Source organism: Tachypleus tridentatus, chromosome 7 (genome assembly GCF_004210375.1).
Source record: "Tachypleus tridentatus isolate NWPU-2018 chromosome 7, ASM421037v1, whole genome shotgun sequence".
Lineage (NCBI taxonomy): Eukaryota > Metazoa > Arthropoda > Merostomata > Xiphosura > Limulidae > Tachypleus > Tachypleus tridentatus.
In genome coordinates, this window is record NC_134831.1 from 157,897,869 (window position 1) to 157,918,261 (window position 20,393).

Below are 20,393 nucleotides of genomic sequence, written 5' to 3' on the forward strand. Positions count from 1 at the left end.
AATTTCATTTGAAACAAAATTCACAAAAAAGCTAAAGAAAAGTTTCATCGTCACAAAGTTTATAATGTATAGCATCTTTCGGCTCAGAATCCATGAAGTTCTCTAAAACTAGGAATTTCTTTAAGCTTTGTTTTACTACCCGTATTACATGAAGCAGTCAGAGCATGTTTGAGTGATTCAGTGAATCATTACTGTGTGTCATTTTACAATATCAGTTTATTTTTCATGAGATACGTAATGAGCAGCACTGTCTTCTAAACTTTGAGATGATTTAAATACATTATGAGAGCAGCGACGAATGAACAAACATTATGACACTTTATTAGGTACATGTTATACAAGATATGGAAGTTGTATTGAAGGTATAGTTTCAAAACATCTTGGAAGTAGCAAATATTAAGAAATTCACTTCTGAATTTCAACAGCTCCGTAACCAATCCGTTCTTTGTCTTTATCAAAACTACTTGATATTGTTAATTGTGTACGTTGGGTTTCAGGGAAAAAAATAGTCACAATTATCCCTGTGAAGAGAAAAAAATCCCATAACAAACAGATATATAGATAGAAAATTCAAAATTCTATATCATTAAACAATCGTATAACGTATATTTATTAATGCATAAAACATTTTGCTATAATTTATATTCTATAAATAACAAACTGTATCACTCTCATAGTTAATTTATGCTAGTATCATTAACGAATTCGTTTCGAAACTGATATTAATTTTGATAATTATATTTGTTACAAGACAACAGTATTAGTCTATTTGTTATTTTTAATACTACATTGATTTCTTTATTCTCTTAGATATTTTGAAAATGAAGTGTTTATAATAATATTTCTACTACTTTGTGTTCAACATATCTATTACCTACGACGCGTTTCATTGAATATCAGATGTCATTAATCGAGATGAAATACAATTGCCATAAAAGCTTTTCTTGCTGTTCAATATTTCAGATTTCGACACTTTTAAACATATGAAAACAAGCTAGATCTGTTGATTCATGAGTCAAACATTTTTCCAGTTTTATTTGTGTTCATGAACAGTGTTGATTGAAGATTAAAAATAAAATCTGCTAAAATGTTGTCTTTTTGTCCAATAGAAACATGTATGAGATTTTTATAAATAAATATCAAACCATGAGTTATATTACGCTGGTTCATGAATGGAGTTTGGAGAAAAAAATATATAACTTTATTGTCACTGTTTTATAACTTGATGTCATACATGAGATAAATGTATTAGAGGAATAAATAATCATGAAAAATAAAATAAAACATGTTAAAATTAAGTAAATGAGAAACCACTCTTTCTCCTTTCACAAGAAGGTGTGATATAAACTGTCTTACCTATGAATGAAACAGTCCCTGCCAAACAAAATGTAGCAAGCCAGCCTAAAGAAGAAGTAAAGTGATGGAGAACTAAAGGCCAAAGGAAGAAACAAACTGACTGGAAAACAAAATTATGAAATAGGAGTTACAATTTGAATGGATTACCATGTGTATTATAGCAAGGTATAAAATCTATATCTGCTCTTTTAAAATCTGGAAGATACGATTTGCTTAATATAAATAAAACTTTACGAGGAGGAATAGAATTAAAAAAAATTGACCTATATAGATAAATCATTTCTTTCGCTGATCGTTTATTTGAATATCTGCTAAGTTACAATTCGGTAATAAAAGACTGATATTAGGGTGTTTATTACAAATTGTTGGTAATCCTTGTTCTACACTTACTGATGTAAACAGTATAATTCCAAATATTTCAGTAGTATATTTCGTTCCGAAAATTTCTGCAACAACAGCAGGAATACAGACAAATGGAAGAGAAAATGTAGTAAACAGCCCACAAATCCAGATCATGTACATCACTTCTCCTCCATAAGGTGTCGCCACCAAAGTGAAAAACAATACTGTCTTTATTCCCAGCAAGAGTAGACTCGTTAACTAAAGATTCACACAATTAGATACACAGACACACATATATGTATTATAACCCAATGTCACTAAACTTAAAAAATAATTAAAATATAATAAACCTGAGACAACAAGAAGATAAACATTGAAGTATTTTATAAGCTGTATTTTAAACTGGGTTATTGGTATATGTACCTATTATTCTGTCCAATTTTTGTATTAAATTTTATAATTCTTTGTTGTATCCTTTCTTTGAGGGAGAAAAAGTACATCGCGGACTTATCAAATCTACCGATAAGGTATGTGAGCAGAAATTGTCGAATAATTCCTTTCTGTGTTGTTATAGGGTTCTACTATTTTTTTAAGTGCAAAGCAAAAAAAAAGTCATGTTGTTACTGGGTTAAGGCCTGGCATGGCCTAGCGCGTTAAGGCGTGCGCTTCGTAATCTGAGGGTTGCGGGTTCGCGCCCGAGTCGCGCCAAACATGCTCGCCCTCCCAGCCGTGGGGGCGTATAATGTGACGGTCAATCCCACTATTCGTTGGTAAAAGAGTAGCCCAAGAGTTGGCGGTGGGTGGTGATGACTAGCTGCCTTCCCTCTAGTCTTACACTGCTAAATTAGGGACGGCTAGCACAGATAGCCCTCGAGTAGCTTTGTGCGAAATTCCAAAACAAACAAACAAACAAACAATACTGGGTTAAGGATCAAAACCAGAATTTTGTCGTTATAAGCTCTGTACTTTACAGATAATCCATAAATTTTATACACCAAATACTTTTCCAACAAGTATTAATACAAACACATTTCACTTCATTTTAAACATTCTTACCTTGTAAGATAGTTTATCCTGAATTAAACCCACAACAACTCGGCTAAAGGCATGAACAGCTCCAGCTACCGAACCAATGGTAGACAGAAACGTGTCATTTGATATAAACGTTTGTCCATATGTCTGAGAAAAAGTAAAAAAAAATATTTTTGAATTGTAGAATAATTTTCTTTTCCTACTCCGGTAAGAGTGCCTCAACACAATCTTGTTGTTGTTGGTATTTTGTTTGTAGCTACAAGTTCATCTTACCTTATATTAGGTTTGAACACTATAATCAAATTAATATTTTCATACTTTAGTGTTTGGTTTCATTTGTTCTTTCAAGATTATTAGTGGTGAGAATAACATTAATATTTACGTAAGCCGCACTTAAACTTAAAAATAAGTTACTATAAATTGCATCTACTTACCTTATAAAAAACATTCACAAACATGAAAGGGTAATATGAACAAATGAAAACGACTGGTAAAAGATAAAATTCTTTCATTTTCAGAGCTTTTTTCGGTGACACATGAAGCTCAACTTCACCATTACTGTACGGTGATTTGTCAGCAACATTCAGATTGATTGAATCTTCTTCTAATGATGCGAGTAATTCTTCGTTTCTTCTTGTTGTTCTACAGTCTACGTCCTTCGTAATTGATTCATTATGTTCTTTACAAAGCAATTTTCTTGAGGTTGCGTATACAGTAGTTAGTTCACTGGATGTTGTTTCTTCCTGTGTTGAAAATGCGAATACCCATGTTTATGTATAATAACACACAATACAAAATAATGGAAAGTAGACGTACCAGCTACGTGAGATATCTTTTCAGGTTCCTTTTACGGCATTACTAAGTAGTCATTTTGAATGATACTATTTGCGTAAAAAACACTACAGTTCATTTATATTAAATTCTGGCTTTACCTCTCTAGATAAAAATGCTGTAATTCCACTAATTTAGTAGTATAAACATCTGTATTCACAGCTCTTAAAATGTCGAGATTTCTACCGAACAATAAAAGTAACAGTACACTTGTTAATAAAATCAGTCAAAATGCTGAAGAATAAAAAAACAAGTTTTATTAATAAAACATATTTCGAACACACATAATAGTGGTACTTACCACTATTTTACAAAACTCTTATTCTCATTCCAGAAAGTGTTAATGACAGTAGTGAAGTGTTTTCGACAATGGGACAGAAACAACAAAAATACTTTTACTGCCATCTCTTGGTATATAGCCGAACTAATAACTTGAAGGTTATTCATGTTTATATGTTTATCATTCATATAGCTTTCTGTTCATTAATAAGTGACATGTCTCCCAGTTTCGATGTAACGTAGTTAGACGGATGGCAATCCTTTATTAAAAAAGAAATATTTCGAGTGGTGTGGTTACAGCTGATTTTTTTTTTTTTTTTTTGTATAATTTAGTTGAAATTTCACATAAGTCTACACACACAAACCTCACTATTCAGACTATTAAATATTGGCTTGGCCTCCTTAGACGAAAACGTTGTAATTTCCTTAATGTTTTTATGTTAGAAGTATAAGCATTTGTCTTCACAGCTATGGATTCACATCTTTTAATTATGTATCTTGTTAATTAAAGCAGCCGAATATTAGAGAAAAAAATATAAATATAATTTAGAAAATGTGTCTAGAACACAAACAGAAGTGTTATTTAACAGTATTTTAAAAAAAACTTTTACGCTTATTCAAAAACTATTAGTAGTAGTAGTGAAGTGTTTCAAACAATGTAATATAAACAAAAATTTACTTCCAGATTTTAGTATAGGGAAGCCTTAATCATGTCTATATCTTTATCCATCATCCAGTTTTATGTTCATTATATAAACAACATAGTTCCTAGTTTAAAGGTCTAGTTTTGTAATAATGCAGTTTATTTTTTTTGCTCTTTCTAAATCATGCTATTATTAAAAAATCATATCTCCAGTAGTTCAGTCTGTATGGTTGCAACTGAATTATTTGTATAATATGCTTGAGATTCAGTATATTTTAATAAAAACTTTAACATTCAGACTAAAATAGTCCCAACTCGTTATAGTGAAAGTTGTCACTAGTAAATAAGTCAGACTTATTCAGACGATATAATGCGAATTTACTTTGTTGTTATTTTTGTAAACTTATTATAAGCAAAATCCTCTAACCTCATTTGACTCTCGGGGTAATTCTTGGTACATTAGCAGCCCAATCAGTAGAATTATACCATTAACACTTGCCATTATCAGAAACAAAGCAGGAACTCTTTCTAAAATTTCATCACTGTCAAAAAACCTGAGAAAGTATTGAAAGTTCACTTGTTGGTGAAAAATAAATCGGTTTGTCAATGAATTCGACACTACATCAAATATTTCCAATGTCACCAGTTAGATCCCCTATTTTAAATCAAATAATTTAAGCTTTTATTTTAAATTAGAAAACTAAAAAGACATTATTTATTTATACATATTATTTTTGAGTCTCTTGTGCTTCTTGCTGAACACTTTAACTTCAGAAAAGTAAATATTTTATTATAAGAAACAGGATCTTGTTGGTTATGTATGATGATAAAATTTACACTCTTCTTTCTGTAGCGAGTTTGTTTGCTACAAAATGGGCTATATGTGCTCTGCCCTCTACGGTTATGAAAACCTGGCTTCTTGAGTTTCATGTTTATAGACATGTGGTTTGGACACTGGGAGGTCTCTCCCACAGCGGGACAGCCGTGACTATGCGGACTTTCAACGCTAGAAACAAAGATTCAAAATAATGATAAAACAAGAAGATAGTAGTAGATTAAACTCATGGATAAATGAGTTATATTTTTGTATTTAAAATACCTTACTCCAGTTTATTAACTGAAATATTATTTAATTAATTTCAGCATTTAAAATTTCAACTTCCGTAAGTTGAATAAAAGATGAGAATAAATGATTTTTTCGACATATAAAACTATTAAGAACATTATAAAGAATTGTCTTGATGTTAGGAGTTATTTCAGTGAAAAAACCTAAAAACCTAAAAACTTTATTTCTCACCATTGACAACTAATAGGGAATTCAATTGTGTTTTCTGGGGATGTTAACTCAACTAATTTAAAAATGTTCTTTCATTTAAGCTCTAACGTAAATAATACTAAATTTAAACAATGATGTAAAGGATTTAATGAGTTTCGTTCGATAATAAGATCTAGATTATCTTGTTTCGAGATATTCTGAACAACTGTAATCAGTAAAAAAGAATGAATAAAACCTGAAATAAAAAATAAAAATAAAATAAAACATTAAAACATAAAACTAGATGTGATTGTTTTAATTCAATAAATATCAGGTACATTTACTGAAACTTATAATTTACCCATCAGGAGCAGGTTGGAGATTACTAGGATTCACAAACAATGTCTGTACAATATTCATAAAGAGGGGAGATAAAGCTACCCCTGAAGACACTATTCCTGTGACGAGGCCTTTCTTGGAGGGAAACCACTGTGAAAGGATTTGGTCATTTATTGTGCGACTTGCCTTTTACATATACACACAAAACGTTACAGCATTTATAAGCTTAAGACTGTATTAAATGAACAGCAAATGGTGTAGTCATTAAATGCAAAGGTCGGTATTTATATAATTAAACACAACCAGTATACTAAAGATGAACACGAATTATAGAAAGTTTAGCGATAAAAAGAAGTAAACATCGTTTAAGCTCTAGTGTTACCTGTATCTAGATTTACAACAGAATAATAACTTGACCTCCCATAAACATTTGCACAATTGAATCGAAGTGCTAAATTTTTTCTGAAATTGGAAAATTTAAATCATTATGTATTAAACAATAATTTAGACGTTCAACTTCGTATCTACACATATATACTTTCAAGGCTAAATCTGACACAGAGAGTAATAGTCAAGCGACAACATTTTTTCACATTTTTCATATGCTGTAACTTGTATCATTATGTACGTTTATAGACTTTTAGTTATTGAAATAAAATAGTTAAATAATACCTTTTAAATGAATAGAAAATTTAATTAAACATTTAACATAACGTATATTTTTCGTAAACACATTTCTATAACAGTATGTTTTAAAAACAGTTGTACTCACCTCTATAGCCGTAACTACAGGGTGACCAAAGCAACAGATATAGCCAAAAGTATCAACCACGCCATATGTGATGATTGTTGCTACCAGGCTGTGTTGTACACTCCAGTAAGTTACTGCTATTCCAAAACTAAAATATTAAAATATTTGTAATTATATCATTCAAGTAGACGAGTATGATGTTCCTGGATATATTGGAGAGATCACGTTTAGTTATTACACGCGATGTATCAGAGGAATTGTTCATTCTAAATGGTAACACAACAAATTTCCATAATCTATTATGTTACAGTAAACTCTATCTTTTCACTAATTGCTTCGTTAAGTTGCATTTGCCAATATCCATTCTTATATTGAAAAACATTTTCATACACGCAGAACATTCAAAATATAATAAATCCTTAACAAAAGGTAGACATCCTTCTTCTTGATTTCATTCTCTTTCTTGTACTTTATGCAAAATCTTGATTGATGACCAGGAACTTCTACTCAGTTTTATCGCTTCTTGTTTCTTGAAGAACTCAGCCAATTCTAAATGTTGAGGTCAGATTTCCATTACCAGTCTTATGAGATATTTTATTTGTTTGGTTTACGTTAGAATAGGGAAGTATTATTGATTTAAATCTGCATGTTGCAATTTACCATATAGACTTAGCACGAAACTTATTGTTACTTGTGTCCATGGTCCCATTAATGACACTTAAATTTCTTGGGTTCACGAGAACTCATTCAACTGTTAACTCTTCAGGATCTATTGCAGAGTTTAAGTCTATGTGCTATGCCTACCATGACTATTTCCAGAACCTTGTCAGCCATTTCACTTTCAGGAATCTTAGTAAGTCTTCTCTCTTAATGAAAAGGTCATCTGGACTAACCATTCCACACCGTACGTTACTAATTTCAATAAATTTCCTCTCTTGCGTCGTGATATCATCTTCAGTGTTGAATTTTCTCGAAAGTCTATGATATTTTCATTAAAATATACATATAACCTCTTCCACTGTTGTGACATGTTATTTAATTAGGTGGGTTATTTTGTATTATTTGATAAGATAATGCCAATTTAAATATATATAATGATAAAAAATATCATCTTCAGTAAACGTTTTTCTCAATCATGTTTCTAACAGTCTAAATTGAACACGCCTCTACAAACATCATTGAACAACAAAAACACAATTTGTTCATAATAAAAACACAGAAATAGATTTAACAATGGACAGTACGGATGGGGTTTCTAGAAGTTAATGAACAACTTACTACTTGGATGTATCAATAATTGTGTTGTACATTACACTGATCTCGGAAACAGATATTTTAAATTATTAGTTTGAGGTCAAGTTATTTAGTAGGATCGCATCTGCAAAACAAATGCTAACGTCATATTATTCATACATCACGTTTTTTTTTTAGATATGCACACGGATACTGTCCTACCAAAACTAAATAAAAAGGGGCGTATAGGATTATATTTATATACATTTACACTGGTGTTGTAATCGACTAGAACAAACGTGTCAGGCCAGAACTTCATGTAACGAACAACAGAGCATAAATATAACAAGATTAACAATAATTTTAATAAATAATGAAACCAGGAAGAAGATATAGAAGAAAAGACCTAATTAAAAACATAAGAATACTATGAGTTTAAAAACATCGAGTTCAAAACAATATTAAATAACGATAAGCAAGAATATGTTTTAACTATATTTAGTAAATTAACTCTTTTGAACTTAAGGCAGGGTTCGTATTTGGTCGTTAGGTCATGAGGTTCCATCTCATGTGACCACCTAATTTACATAACCTTTCACAACATTAGTATACATATGCCATTGCCAGAGAAATCTTGTGACAGTTTTATAATACATACACACTAAAATTCCACGCGTTATAAGTAGAAGGCGAACATTAGCGCTTTAATATAACTAAAACTTCATAGTTAACCTTAACGATAGAAGAATTAATAAATGACCATTAAACAAACTCATAACACAAAAAAGTAGAAATTGCTATATCACAACATATGTATATGTTGCATATTTTCATAAACACATGGAGAGTAACATGTCTAAACTACAAGAAGAAATATAAACTAAATAACCAATGACATATGCTACAATTACAACTTCATTAAAAACCTAATAGCTTGTAGTGAACCCTGGACTTCAGTAAAAACGTATCCTCTTCATCCAGTTAAATATTAGATAAAGTTTCTTTGGTAATATGAAGATTACTTTCACTTAAAGACGTGTATTCATTGTATATTTTATTTGCTTATATTTAAAATTTTAACACTGTGATTCAAATTGTTTTTATTGGTAATTATTAATATCTATATCTATATATATATATGTATATCTTACCAGAAAATACAAGAACCAATAATCATGCTCAAACGACGTCCAATGAGAAAACCTAGTTTGCCTCCAAAGTAAAGCAGTGAGCTTGTTGAGATATACGAATAGAAAATCCAACCAGATTCTTCATATGTTATGTCCTTCTTCACTCTTTGTTTCAGGTAAGAAGTTAAGTAAGGAGTGAGGTTTCCAAACGTTAGTGTTGAACCGAGTGCCAGATAAATCAGGAAACATCCAGTAACTGATACCAAGGGTCGAGCTTCCATTCTGCTGACTTTTATATACGAATAGCACTAGTAATTTATAGTTTTAACATTCACAGAAAAAACAAAACAGTAATACATATGATAATCTAGACAGTAGACAAATTATGATATTTTATATATTGTGGGAACTTAAACTTTGTATTCATATTAAGGGAGCATCTGACTAAAACGTTTGGGAATATAATGTATAATAGGGTCGATTCGAATAAACTAAAAGATATAAGATTAAGGGAAGCGTGAATTTAAAAATGACTTAAAAGCTAAAACTTTATAAAACCTACCAAAATTAACATTATACTCGAATTACTACCCGGTTATCATGCAAAGAAAGATTATTCAAATGATAAATAATGAACCTTAAATGGTAAAATGGTACCTAAGAACACTGAAACATGGAAAGGTATATGTAGAGTTATTTATTAACTTTGTGCAATTAGTAAAGTACAAATGATCGTGAAACTAGATTAAAAGGTTAAATTTGTAAAGTTTGAACTTTTATTATTCTAAATTACTCTGCACCACTGCTATAAATGCGACAAAAATTTCTACTTACAGAATCCAGTCTTATTTCTTTCTTTATTTTGCATAAAAACAAGAGTCCGTGACAAAAAATAGTTATTTTATGAATTAACTTTAATCGTCACACAACTCATGAGGAATCAAACCTAGGAAACACAGTTACTTCTCTAAGGGGGAAATAAATTTTTTTGAAATTATATTTGTTCTTACTTTGCAAATATTCTGTTTGTGCGCATGCTCACTATTTAATGCATTGAAATGTACGGGTAAAACAAAGAAAAACTTGTGTTTTTACACAGATGGTTTCTAGTATTAAGGTAAGTATTATCTATCCTGGAATTTTACAGTTAAATAACTCTCTCTTCTTATTAGTAGACTAACAAAACAGAGTAAAGTAACTATTTTTTTGACAAACCAGTGACATGAGGCGGTTTTTTAGTGATTGGTTATGAAATATAATAGTACAGATAGAGAAGTGTAACAATGTGATGTCAATTACCCACTTGTTTCTTTATATATATATATATATATATATATGTTAAATAATTATGAAATTACGTATTGTTTATAGTACAATAATTCCCATTAGCTAGCTGTATGTTATTGTTTGTTGGTGTTTCACAACAGATATCCCAGATGCAATACTGGACTTACACAACAATGTATATTAATCATATTTCAGTACATCCTCTTCAAAGTTAAACTTTATAATTGTAGTATTTATATTGCTTACCTTATTTATTTTTGAGATGTATATAAATATAAAACGTATTTGCAACTGTATCTCCTATTGTGAAAGAAATGAGCATTCAAACAACAAAATGAAAATATTTTCACTCGAGCAATAACAAATGTTCGAAAAGAGAACCAACTGTTAATATCGTTTCTAATATTAAAATGTTTAGAACAGTTTATAGAAATAATGAAATTAAAGATATTTATTTTAAAATATCAACTTTATTTGTAAAAAAATACTTATATTTAAATTATTTGGTATTTGCTGTAGTTTAAAGTCAGTCATAATTGTATCACTAATTCGCATGATACATTAAACTCTGAATAAATGGTTTAGTACAGGGTAAAAATAAACATGTTTAAAACATGTTACGCTGGTAAAACAGAAGTATATCAGTCAGAAGGGTCTTGTGAAGCCATATTTTCAGGTTATAACAGTCGTATTTCAGCAAGTGTGAAACAACAAACAAGAGGGTAAACTAATCATACATTACGTTAATAGGATGCGCGCTAGCTTGTGACAATAAAGTAAAATGTTCAAGATTATGTGATAATAGAAGATCACTTAATGTCTCCAAACTTAACAAACCTAATATTAGGAAAAATGATTTTATTTAAAGAACAGCCTTAGCATTATACAAGAACAAACAGTAATGATCATCTTTGACTTTAAGAAAACTGAGGAGAATTTGGAAATATATTGTCCGGTATAAGAGGAAAAGGAAAGAAGAATGGCTATCATAATATACCTGGAACACAATAGCAGAAATGAAATGCATTAGTTAATAATAAGTGGAACATATACACAGGATAGAAGGGTGAGGGTATTTTCTCAATAGTTCTATTTTAAGTTTCTCACTTTTGAAGTTACATAATGTCTTCGTTGAAATAATAGCGTCTGATGTTAGTTCTCTGAAGTTGAACGGTTCGTAATGTCCGAAATCTATAAACGTTCATTGTCAAATATCTGTAATTTTTCGATTAATAAGCGTTTATCATAATTATAGTTTCCGAGATTTATTATATACTGGTTATAGCGATCAACAACATTATACTGTCGCCCCTCGTGCTGTAATGGTTACTTTTAATATTCAATAGGAGAGATTCTCGAAAATGTATCTAGCAACAATACAGACAGTCATGTGATTAAAAAGACAACGACTGAAATGCTCGATTGAAGATGGTAGCGATGAAATAAAAAATCAATTTAAAATGAGTCTCTTTCCTCTGTCAAGTGGTATTCCATGGTATGATCTTAGCTCTACATTTTTATATTTACTACTGTGATTATGACACAAGTTAGGACAGTCATGCCATTGAAAGATCGGTGATGTATAGGCAATGAGTTCTTTGCTTTTTGAACAACGAATGCATTTTTTTTTCTTGAGATTATCAATATCTTAATCTATCTTAGTGGTGAGAACTCAATGGACCTCACTGCCCTGTATTCATCTATATACCTGGATAATAATGACAGTTCTAGAAGTAACGTGGTGGTTGTGTTTACTCTGAGTGTATATTGAGGTAAAGTTGTAAGAGAACGAATTTTAGTCCTCACTGTTTATTCATGTGGTAAGAAAGATTTAAAATGTAGAATTATTGTTAGTTACTATTATTTTGTGTTACCTATAATATAACTGAGCATAACTTGATATTTATAGATAATGCTATCATTAGAACTGAGTTTTAACTTTAGTAGGTAATTCAAAAGTTACAAAAGGATTTCCTGCTGCAATCAGAGGAAATGCATTATGCACTCAAAGGGTTAAGGTGGTATATGTACATAACAGCATATTTGTTTAGACAAATATACGTTTGTGATAATACGCCATATACAAATCATATTGTAGTGTTTAGTAAGATAATGTTTTCGTTTTGATGATGACTTATTTGGCAGGTAGTAAACTTTCGTTGAAGAACTAAAATAGTTTTCTTTCTTGTTTGTTGTATATATGTTTTCTTTATTATTTGTTGTATATAATTTCGTATATGTTAACTTGAGAGAGTCTGCAGTCGTTCACATGTATCACTTATGTTGTCGTATCATTTGTGTAAATTTTTTGACGTGCGACTCGTAATCTGAGGGTCGCGGGTTCGCATCCCCATCGCGCCAAACATGCTCGCCCTTTCAGCCGTGGGGGCGTTATAATGTTTCGGTCAATCCCACTATTCGCTGGTAAAAGAGTAGCCCAAGAGTTGGCGGTGGGTGGTGATGACTAGCTGCCTTCTCTCTAGTTTTACACTGCTAAATTAGGGACGGCTAGCACTGATAGCTCTCGAGTAGCTTTGTGCGAAATTCAAAAACAAAACAAAGATAAAATATTTTATTTAACAGTGTCATGTGCAAAACGTTCATATTCCTTAAGTTTTATACATAATTATATTTTTATATCGTTCAACTCGCAGTGTAAATTCACTATTTTCCAAAACTTATATTTTCGTGAATGCTTTAAAAGGTTTCCAGTTCAATGATACATATTGCTGAAAACTGATTGTGTTATGAATGAAAAGAAGTATAGCCTGTTTTAATGAATGCAGAATTTTAAGAGTACAACTATTTCCATTTCAACAAGATTTCTTGACGAATCTTATTCACTTTGATAGCAGTTTGAACATACACATACTGAAAACAAACAATTATATGAACATCTCAAGAGCGAGTTTAGAGACTGAAAAGTGTTCTTTGTAAAAACGTCATCTTAAAGCGTAATTGCACCATTTTATTATCAAATAATTACTATCAACAAAAGCGTAACAAATGTGACTTTAAAATATCGGCCTTTCAGTGTAAGTGGCACAGCGGAATGTGTTTGGACTTATAACTTCTATTTGTACTTAAAAAAAGTATTATTTACTTATTTAGGTTGATGTTGAAAGTTTATATCATAATCATTGATTATCACCTTAAATTATGTTAATATGATATTAAATTAACAGATCCATAAGCATAAATGAATGGTGTGCTTTTGAGGAACATACAGCATATTTTAACAGTACAATTTTTATCAGATAGGATCTACAGCTTAGCATATAGGGTTTATATTCAAGAACAGAACAAAAGAAAGGAATGTTTATTTTTAATCATTATTGCCACCTAGCGACAGGATTATAACTACAGACAAGGTCAACACTGATCAAGTAAACGCAGCTGAATTTGATACATGTGTTAGGGGAATTGTTATAGCTTAGTAAACAACCTTTTGGTTTGATAATTTCTGTTATTTCTTTCTTTGTCGATTTTGGGTTCACTTAGGAGAAATAGTTCGTCCCAAGGTATCTTGAGACGCTGCGTATGTAACTATGGTGACCTATGCGTCTTATTTCCAAAGTTCCTGATGATTCTTCTATATCTTAATGATCACAAACTTCGTAAACTACGATATACTACGCTTTCTCATTGTAAAATATGCTATTACTAGAGTAAGTCATACGTTTTCTAAACGTTATCATAGATTATTTTATAGCAATGTTTGTCTCGGATGTTGAGGATGTTTTACTGACATTTACTTAATCATGAAGAACAAACAATCTACAGAAATGAAGTATCTTATCACAGATAAAGAAGTATACATCAGTGTATGGGATTAAAATGCATTTACTTACTTAATAAAGAAAAACAATTTCAAAGTTTCATCAAAAGTCAGACACACTAAGCCTAGTTTTGATAAAACAAGATATTTACACTGAAGTACTTTTACACTACCATATTACATGAGAACGTCACAGCATGTTTAAATTATTTAATGAAACATTACCAAATAGCACTGTAAAATAATAATTTGGTTTTCATGGAATATGTATTAAACAAAACTTTGTCTCACTATCATTTAAGATAGTTAAAAGAAATCTTTATCAGAGTTGCGACAGAGAAACGAACATTATGATACTTTATTAAGTATATATTATGTAGAATGGAAGCTGTATTAAAGGTATTGTTTAAAAACATCATGTTTTTTATAGCGAGCCCATCATGAAAGGTTTAATAAAATCAAACAATCCCGCAACTAACAATTAACTAGGCACATCTCTGTATATATCTTTAATTGTGATTTCAACAAACATTCCTGATCTTATGCAAATATGTCACATAACATATTTCATAGTTTTTCATATTTCTTTGAGTTTTATTTGTTTTTCTCTTAAGACAAATTTATCTGTCAATTGATGCTGAATCATGTGCACATGCACGTATAACAACTATCAATTCCAAAACTTAAATGCACTTAGATTGTTGAATGTTGATTTAAATACTAAAAATCGTCTTTACCGTTAAAACTTGCTTACTTGAGAATGATTGCACCTCTTCGAAAAACAAATCTTCTTTATTGAAAAGTCATAACTTTTAATAAAACAGTACTTAATCAGAAAGTAAAATAAATAATTAAATAAAAGGTTATTAAAGGATAACAGATAAAATATTAGATTACCATAAGACTGATGGTATTTCAGTAGTACCACTTTTTACTGTTCATATGTGAATTTGCAGGATGAAATTATAATATATTCTGTAATAAATCTATTATATTGTAAATACTACTGTTTTCAATACTTTTTGGTTAATAAAGCACATTACTGTAACATAGCCTATCAGTGCTCTAGCAACCAAGAGTAATGAAACTTAGATTTTATTGTCAGGAGCTTTCAGTGGTGAAAAGGATTTTTAAGTCTAAGACAAGTTAAAGAATTTATAATAAAGGTTTATAATTGTGACATACTTAATTGATGATTCTCAATACACAAAACAGTAAGTTGGATAATGAACTCAAAGCTCTATAGAATGGTAAAAAACCCTATAACCCAAGCATTTTGAAAGGTGGACCTTTCTTCGTCAAAAACAAACTGAGAACCAAGATTAGTATAATTTTGTATCAAGACTTCTTGAGCCTGTGTTTTTCTAACTCAACTTTTATAATAATTGTTTTAATTGTTGTTCACTATTTTACTAAAATTGTTACAGGCTATCCCCATTTCTCTTAAACCCACATTTATATGTAAAACTGTATCTTATGCTTCTCTTTAATGAATTGTTTGCATATCATCTGAACAAAGAATTAACACATCCAGGTGCAATGATCAGATCACCACAGTAATATGTAGGATTGTAAGCATATATTGTTTTTTTTTGGTGAAATGTGTACATATCATCTGAACAAAGAATTACCACACCTATATTCAACAAATAAATGGCAATACTAGCATGCAGAATTATAAAAATTTGTTGCTTCTCCTTAATGAATTGTGTGTTTATTACTAGAACAAAGAATTAACACAACTAGATCCAAGAATCAGAAAACTTTAGAGAGGTATTACTACTAAAGTTTCATAACACTTGGAAAAATCAAAAGTATTATGTTATTCAATACTCTATTTTATGTCTTCTGTTAATAAATTACAATGTTGTGTTTTATATGATTAACCTTGTTTTACATTATATTTAAAGATGCATGTATAAGTTCTTATTAAGATACTGAATCAAACTACTGACATGTGAACCTGAGAAAATAGTTTGGCTGTGAAACATTTGTTTCTGAGGCAGTCTTGGGGATTTATGATAATCTTATGTTCTGTTTTACTCTAATTAACTATAGTATCTTTTTTTTTTTACCTTTTCCTGTACACAAAACTATGTAATCAGTAAGAGCTGAAAATGAGTAAGAAGTGTGCTGAATTGAGAAATCTAAAACGTATTGTTGAATGAATTTAATGAAGTTATTTTTTCATATCTTTTATGATCTTATCAGCTTGTTGTAATCTTAAGTCTTTGATAAATAAGAATATATAAAATTGGCTTTATTTGATACCTATACAGTGACAATGGAATAAATCCAAATCATTTGGAAATCTCTGATTACAATTCTCACAAATATAAAGTATTAGTAAAACATAAAATGGTAGACTGATTCTAGTTCTTAGTCTTGTTCCTCAATTTTACTCATAATTAAAAAAAAACTCATTAGTAATGAGTATAAATATCCACTGGCAATACTGTTCACAAAAAGTTATAATTTGACAGTCCTATAGATCCAACTATAATATAGAGATGTTGGAATGTTTCAATACTAGTTTAAAAAAATTATTTATGTTAACATCATTTAACAAATTACTTTTTATTCTGTAATGTTAATAAAGACAATTCACATGTATGGGCTCAGTGCATGACTATAAAGCTAACCTAACAATGACAATCAGAATTAATAGCTTGAAATATGAAGGAGAATAAAGAAAGACAAAAAATAATGTGAATGGACATAAACATTTATGAAAACATGCTTACAACTACAGAAATTAATATTATCAGAAGTATACATATATCGCAAAATTGTGTACAGAATTCAGAATAAGTTATTACACTTTTTATGCCAATATTATTCCAGTGTGAACTTGTTTTTCTTATCATCTTGGAGACTTTTCATAGCATTTAAAAAGTGAAAATGGATTTATAATCTTTATAATACTAGATCTTTCAAGAATTATATTTTGTCTACATAATTTATGCACTTACTTGTTGAGTACCAAGAATGGTATTTTCAAACTCTCACATGTCATAGGAAGTAGGATAAAAACAATACTTGATGAACAAAAAAGGTTCCAAAGATCTTTGTTAACTGCTAGAAGTTAGATTGAAACATTATTTAATATTGACTTTTAAAGTTCAGTTTAATTCACACAGTATAATTAGGTAGTACTGACTGACAACTTTTCTATGGAATGAAAACTTTGAATTTCTCATGGTGGACTAAAGTATCAAATTGTGTTTAAGATCTACAAATATCTTTTTTTCTAATTATAATTTGCAAGTTTTTACAGATTGTATGGATACAAAGAAATTTTTCACAAATTTATACAATTTTTAATCATGTTCCACACTGATTCTTCCATTTTGTCTTTCTCAGTTGCAGATCCTTTTTCCATGGTTTAATCACATGAATCCCTCCACACAATGAAACTGGAAGAGTGGCCACACTTGTTTGAGTAAAGGTAAATTATCATCTAAGTTTGGAAAATCATGTTTTACTTCATGGATAAGTTGTTTTTTTCACTTTTCCTGCTAATGTATATTTTGATTTAAACTTTAAAATGGTTTGATCTTAAGTTTTTTTTATTTACAATTCACTTGTTTTAATATGATTCTGATGGTAATCAATAAATGCACTATATTCTTCAAGTGTAATATGTAAATGCTATAGAATTTTACTTTTGTTTAGATTTTATGGAGATCAGGTAGATGCGAGTAAAAAGAAACCTGAAATATATCTATTTTACGATTGTTTGTAGTGTTCTAAAGCCTGAATATAGTTGATCCACAAAATAACAGACCATTGACAGTTTCAGATAGCTCATCACTATCAGAGAAAGAAGTGGAAGGAATTTTCAAGTGGATAACCTACAGAATAACAAAAACAAAGAAAGATAAAATCCTGGGACCTACTTACCTTCTAATTCCACATTTGTGACTGGAGTTTATAATACACTTTGATACTATTCAAATGCCTTCATTATCAGAATAAAATATTCTATTCTAATAAGAAAAAGTCCAAAACAGAAATTTTACAACTGAGAAAAATTTGTCTACTTTCTTTTCTGTGGTGTCCTGTTGGCTGATATGGACTTTCAAAGGATTTAGTCTGATGCCAAAAATCAATAGGCAAGAAATATGGCTCCATAGCCATAAATACTCCATATTTCTGACAGGTAATTTTATCATAATTATGTGTCAAATATTTTGGTCTAATGACAATATTATTTCAATAATTGAAACTGCTTAAATGCACCTATTTTAAAATTCATTTTCCAAAAAAGTAAATGCATAAAACATTTTATAAACAGGTTTCATAATGCAAGCTATTCCACTGAAAATGTTTATGTTTTTATCAAATTATACTGGTAAAAAAATGAAATAATGAGTTTTGTTTCCTTGGAATCAAAAGTGTAAACATTCACTAAAACAAAGGTTTTCATGCTTCAGTCTTGAAGCTCAGTATGAATACAGATGACTTGTGTAACATAAAGAATCATAATGTGATTTTTAAACTCCCTATCCATATGAGTGGAAAATGGTAAAACAAATAAAAGAATGACCAAATTTTTCTTTATTAGAAAAAATTTCAAATGCCATTATCATGTTTGTCATATTAATACTAGCACTCTAGTCTGAGAGAAAATAAACATATGGATGGACCACCATTTAGTTTGAGTGCTAACCTGAACAGCCAATGCAATTTTTATAGCAATACCTCCCTATGATAATTCAAAGCAAGCAAGTGTTTTGCTCTAAAGTGTACATATATCCAGATAACTGTCTGCCTCCATGCAAAAACTAAATAAGTTAACAACATTCTCTGAAGATGTCTACCATAAACTACCCCACACAATATTCATCCTTTCATAAATTTTTCAACTGAAAGAAATCATGTCTCTTTCTTGTGTGTTAAACAATACAAATTAGTAAAATTATACATTTTTTAAAAAAAAAACTATCAATAACAGTGCTGTTCTTGGAAAAAAATGTAAAACTATAATTGTGTTAACAGGGTAAGCTAGATTACTTAATGTAAACAGTTTCATGTTAAATACCGGTTATGGATTTGACAGAAATACAGTCTTTTAGTGCTGTGATACTTATTGTTTTAAAGTTTATCATTTTACTTTTGTTATTTTGTTTTTCAATATTGCACTATATATTTATTTTGTTATTGTTTGTTTTTTGCATTTTGAGCAAAGCTACTCGAGGGCTATCTGCACTAGCTGTCTCTAATTTGGCAGTGTAAGACTAGAGGGAAGGCAGCTAGTCATCATCACCCACCACCAACTCTTGGGCTACTTTTTACCAATGAATAGTGGGATTGACTGTCACATTATGGCTGAAAGGGTGAGCATGATTGGTGCAATCGGGATTCGAACCATTTACCCTCAGATTACGAGTCGAATGTTTTAACCCACCAGGCCATGTCGGGCTCCATATATTTGGTTATAACCAAAAACAAGCTGCAACAAAAATAAAAAAATGTTGCACCAATTGAAAGGATTCTAGGGTACAGACTATAATGTGGGATACAGAATGTACCCTTGGTTTTGGAGGTGACTCAACAAGCATGAACCACATTGCAGTGGGGATGCATAATCTATTAGTCTTAACCTCTATTTGCTTGTTGCACATAGTAATAAAATAAATTGAAAGAATAAATACTATAAAATAATAGAAATTAGAAATAGGAGAGTGAGATGTGAATGCTCTAACCCACAATGCCTCATGTTTATATCATCCTTCACTGCCTGCAGACAGTTGTGGGAAGGTGACTGTTTGCCAAAGTAAAGAAGAAAAAATAATTAAAAAAATAATAAGGTTTTACCATTTGGGGGCTAAGTAAGTTAAATTTTACTTAATTCTTAGTATTAATATTTTTTTATATGTGTGTGTGTGTGTATGTATACATATATATATATATAAAACACATGCATTCTTGCATGGGGTAAATCTTATTAAGTAAGGAAATAAAAGTTCTTCTGAATAAAACAACTACAAGACTTGTACACAGACAAAATCAGAATTTTCAATTAAGTATTTTTACTAAAAAATTGTCCATAAATATATGGAGTAAGAGGGTTGAATGTCCCAAATTGAAAATAATTTTTATGTTAAAATAAAAATACTTTTCTTTATCTGAAA

General features: G+C 30.0%; 1 protein-coding gene and 1 long non-coding RNA gene across 3 annotated transcripts; one reads left to right on the forward strand and one right to left on the reverse strand.

Moving 5' to 3' along the window:
• Positions 1 to 321: 321 nt before the first annotated feature.
• LOC143257001 (apicoplast pyruvate carrier 1-like) lies at positions 322 to 10,156 on the reverse strand. Of its 2 annotated transcripts, XM_076515034.1 has the most exons (10): positions 10,026 to 10,156; positions 9,213 to 9,480; positions 6,850 to 6,976; positions 6,100 to 6,227; positions 4,911 to 5,037; positions 3,165 to 3,473; positions 2,755 to 2,877; positions 1,747 to 1,956; positions 1,357 to 1,456; positions 322 to 521 (listed from the first exon to the last, which is right to left on the reverse strand). In XM_076515034.1, the coding sequence occupies exons 1-10, from the start codon at positions 10,057 to 10,059 to the stop codon at positions 406 to 408; spliced, it is 1,542 nt and encodes a 513-aa protein (XP_076371149.1). In that variant the 5' UTR covers positions 10,060 to 10,156; the 3' UTR covers positions 322 to 405. The 2 variants fall into 2 exon arrangements, with proteins under 2 accessions (XP_076371149.1, XP_076371150.1); XM_076515035.1 differs by lacking the exons at positions 9,213 to 9,480; positions 10,026 to 10,156 and adding an exon at positions 8,107 to 8,273.
• A 3,672-nt stretch (positions 10,157 to 13,828) lies between these two features.
• On the forward strand, positions 13,829 to 20,393 carry LOC143257002 (uncharacterized). Its single transcript, XR_013031655.1, has 3 exons — positions 13,829 to 14,146; positions 17,620 to 17,704; positions 18,053 to 20,393. It is a non-coding gene; the product is annotated as an uncharacterized LOC143257002 (long non-coding RNA).

Coding starts and splice junctions, on each gene's coding strand:
- LOC143257001 (XM_076515034.1), bottom strand. CDS start 10,059: ATGCAAAATAAAGAAAGAAATAAGACTGGATTCT. Junction 6,977..9,212: donor ATTGGTTCTTGTATTTTCTG/GTAAGATATACA, acceptor TTAATATTTTAG/TTTTGGAATAGCAGTAACTT. Junction 6,228..6,849: donor CTGTAGTTACGGCTATAGAG/GTGAGTACAACT, acceptor ATCCTTTCACAG/TGGTTTCCCTCCAAGAAAGG.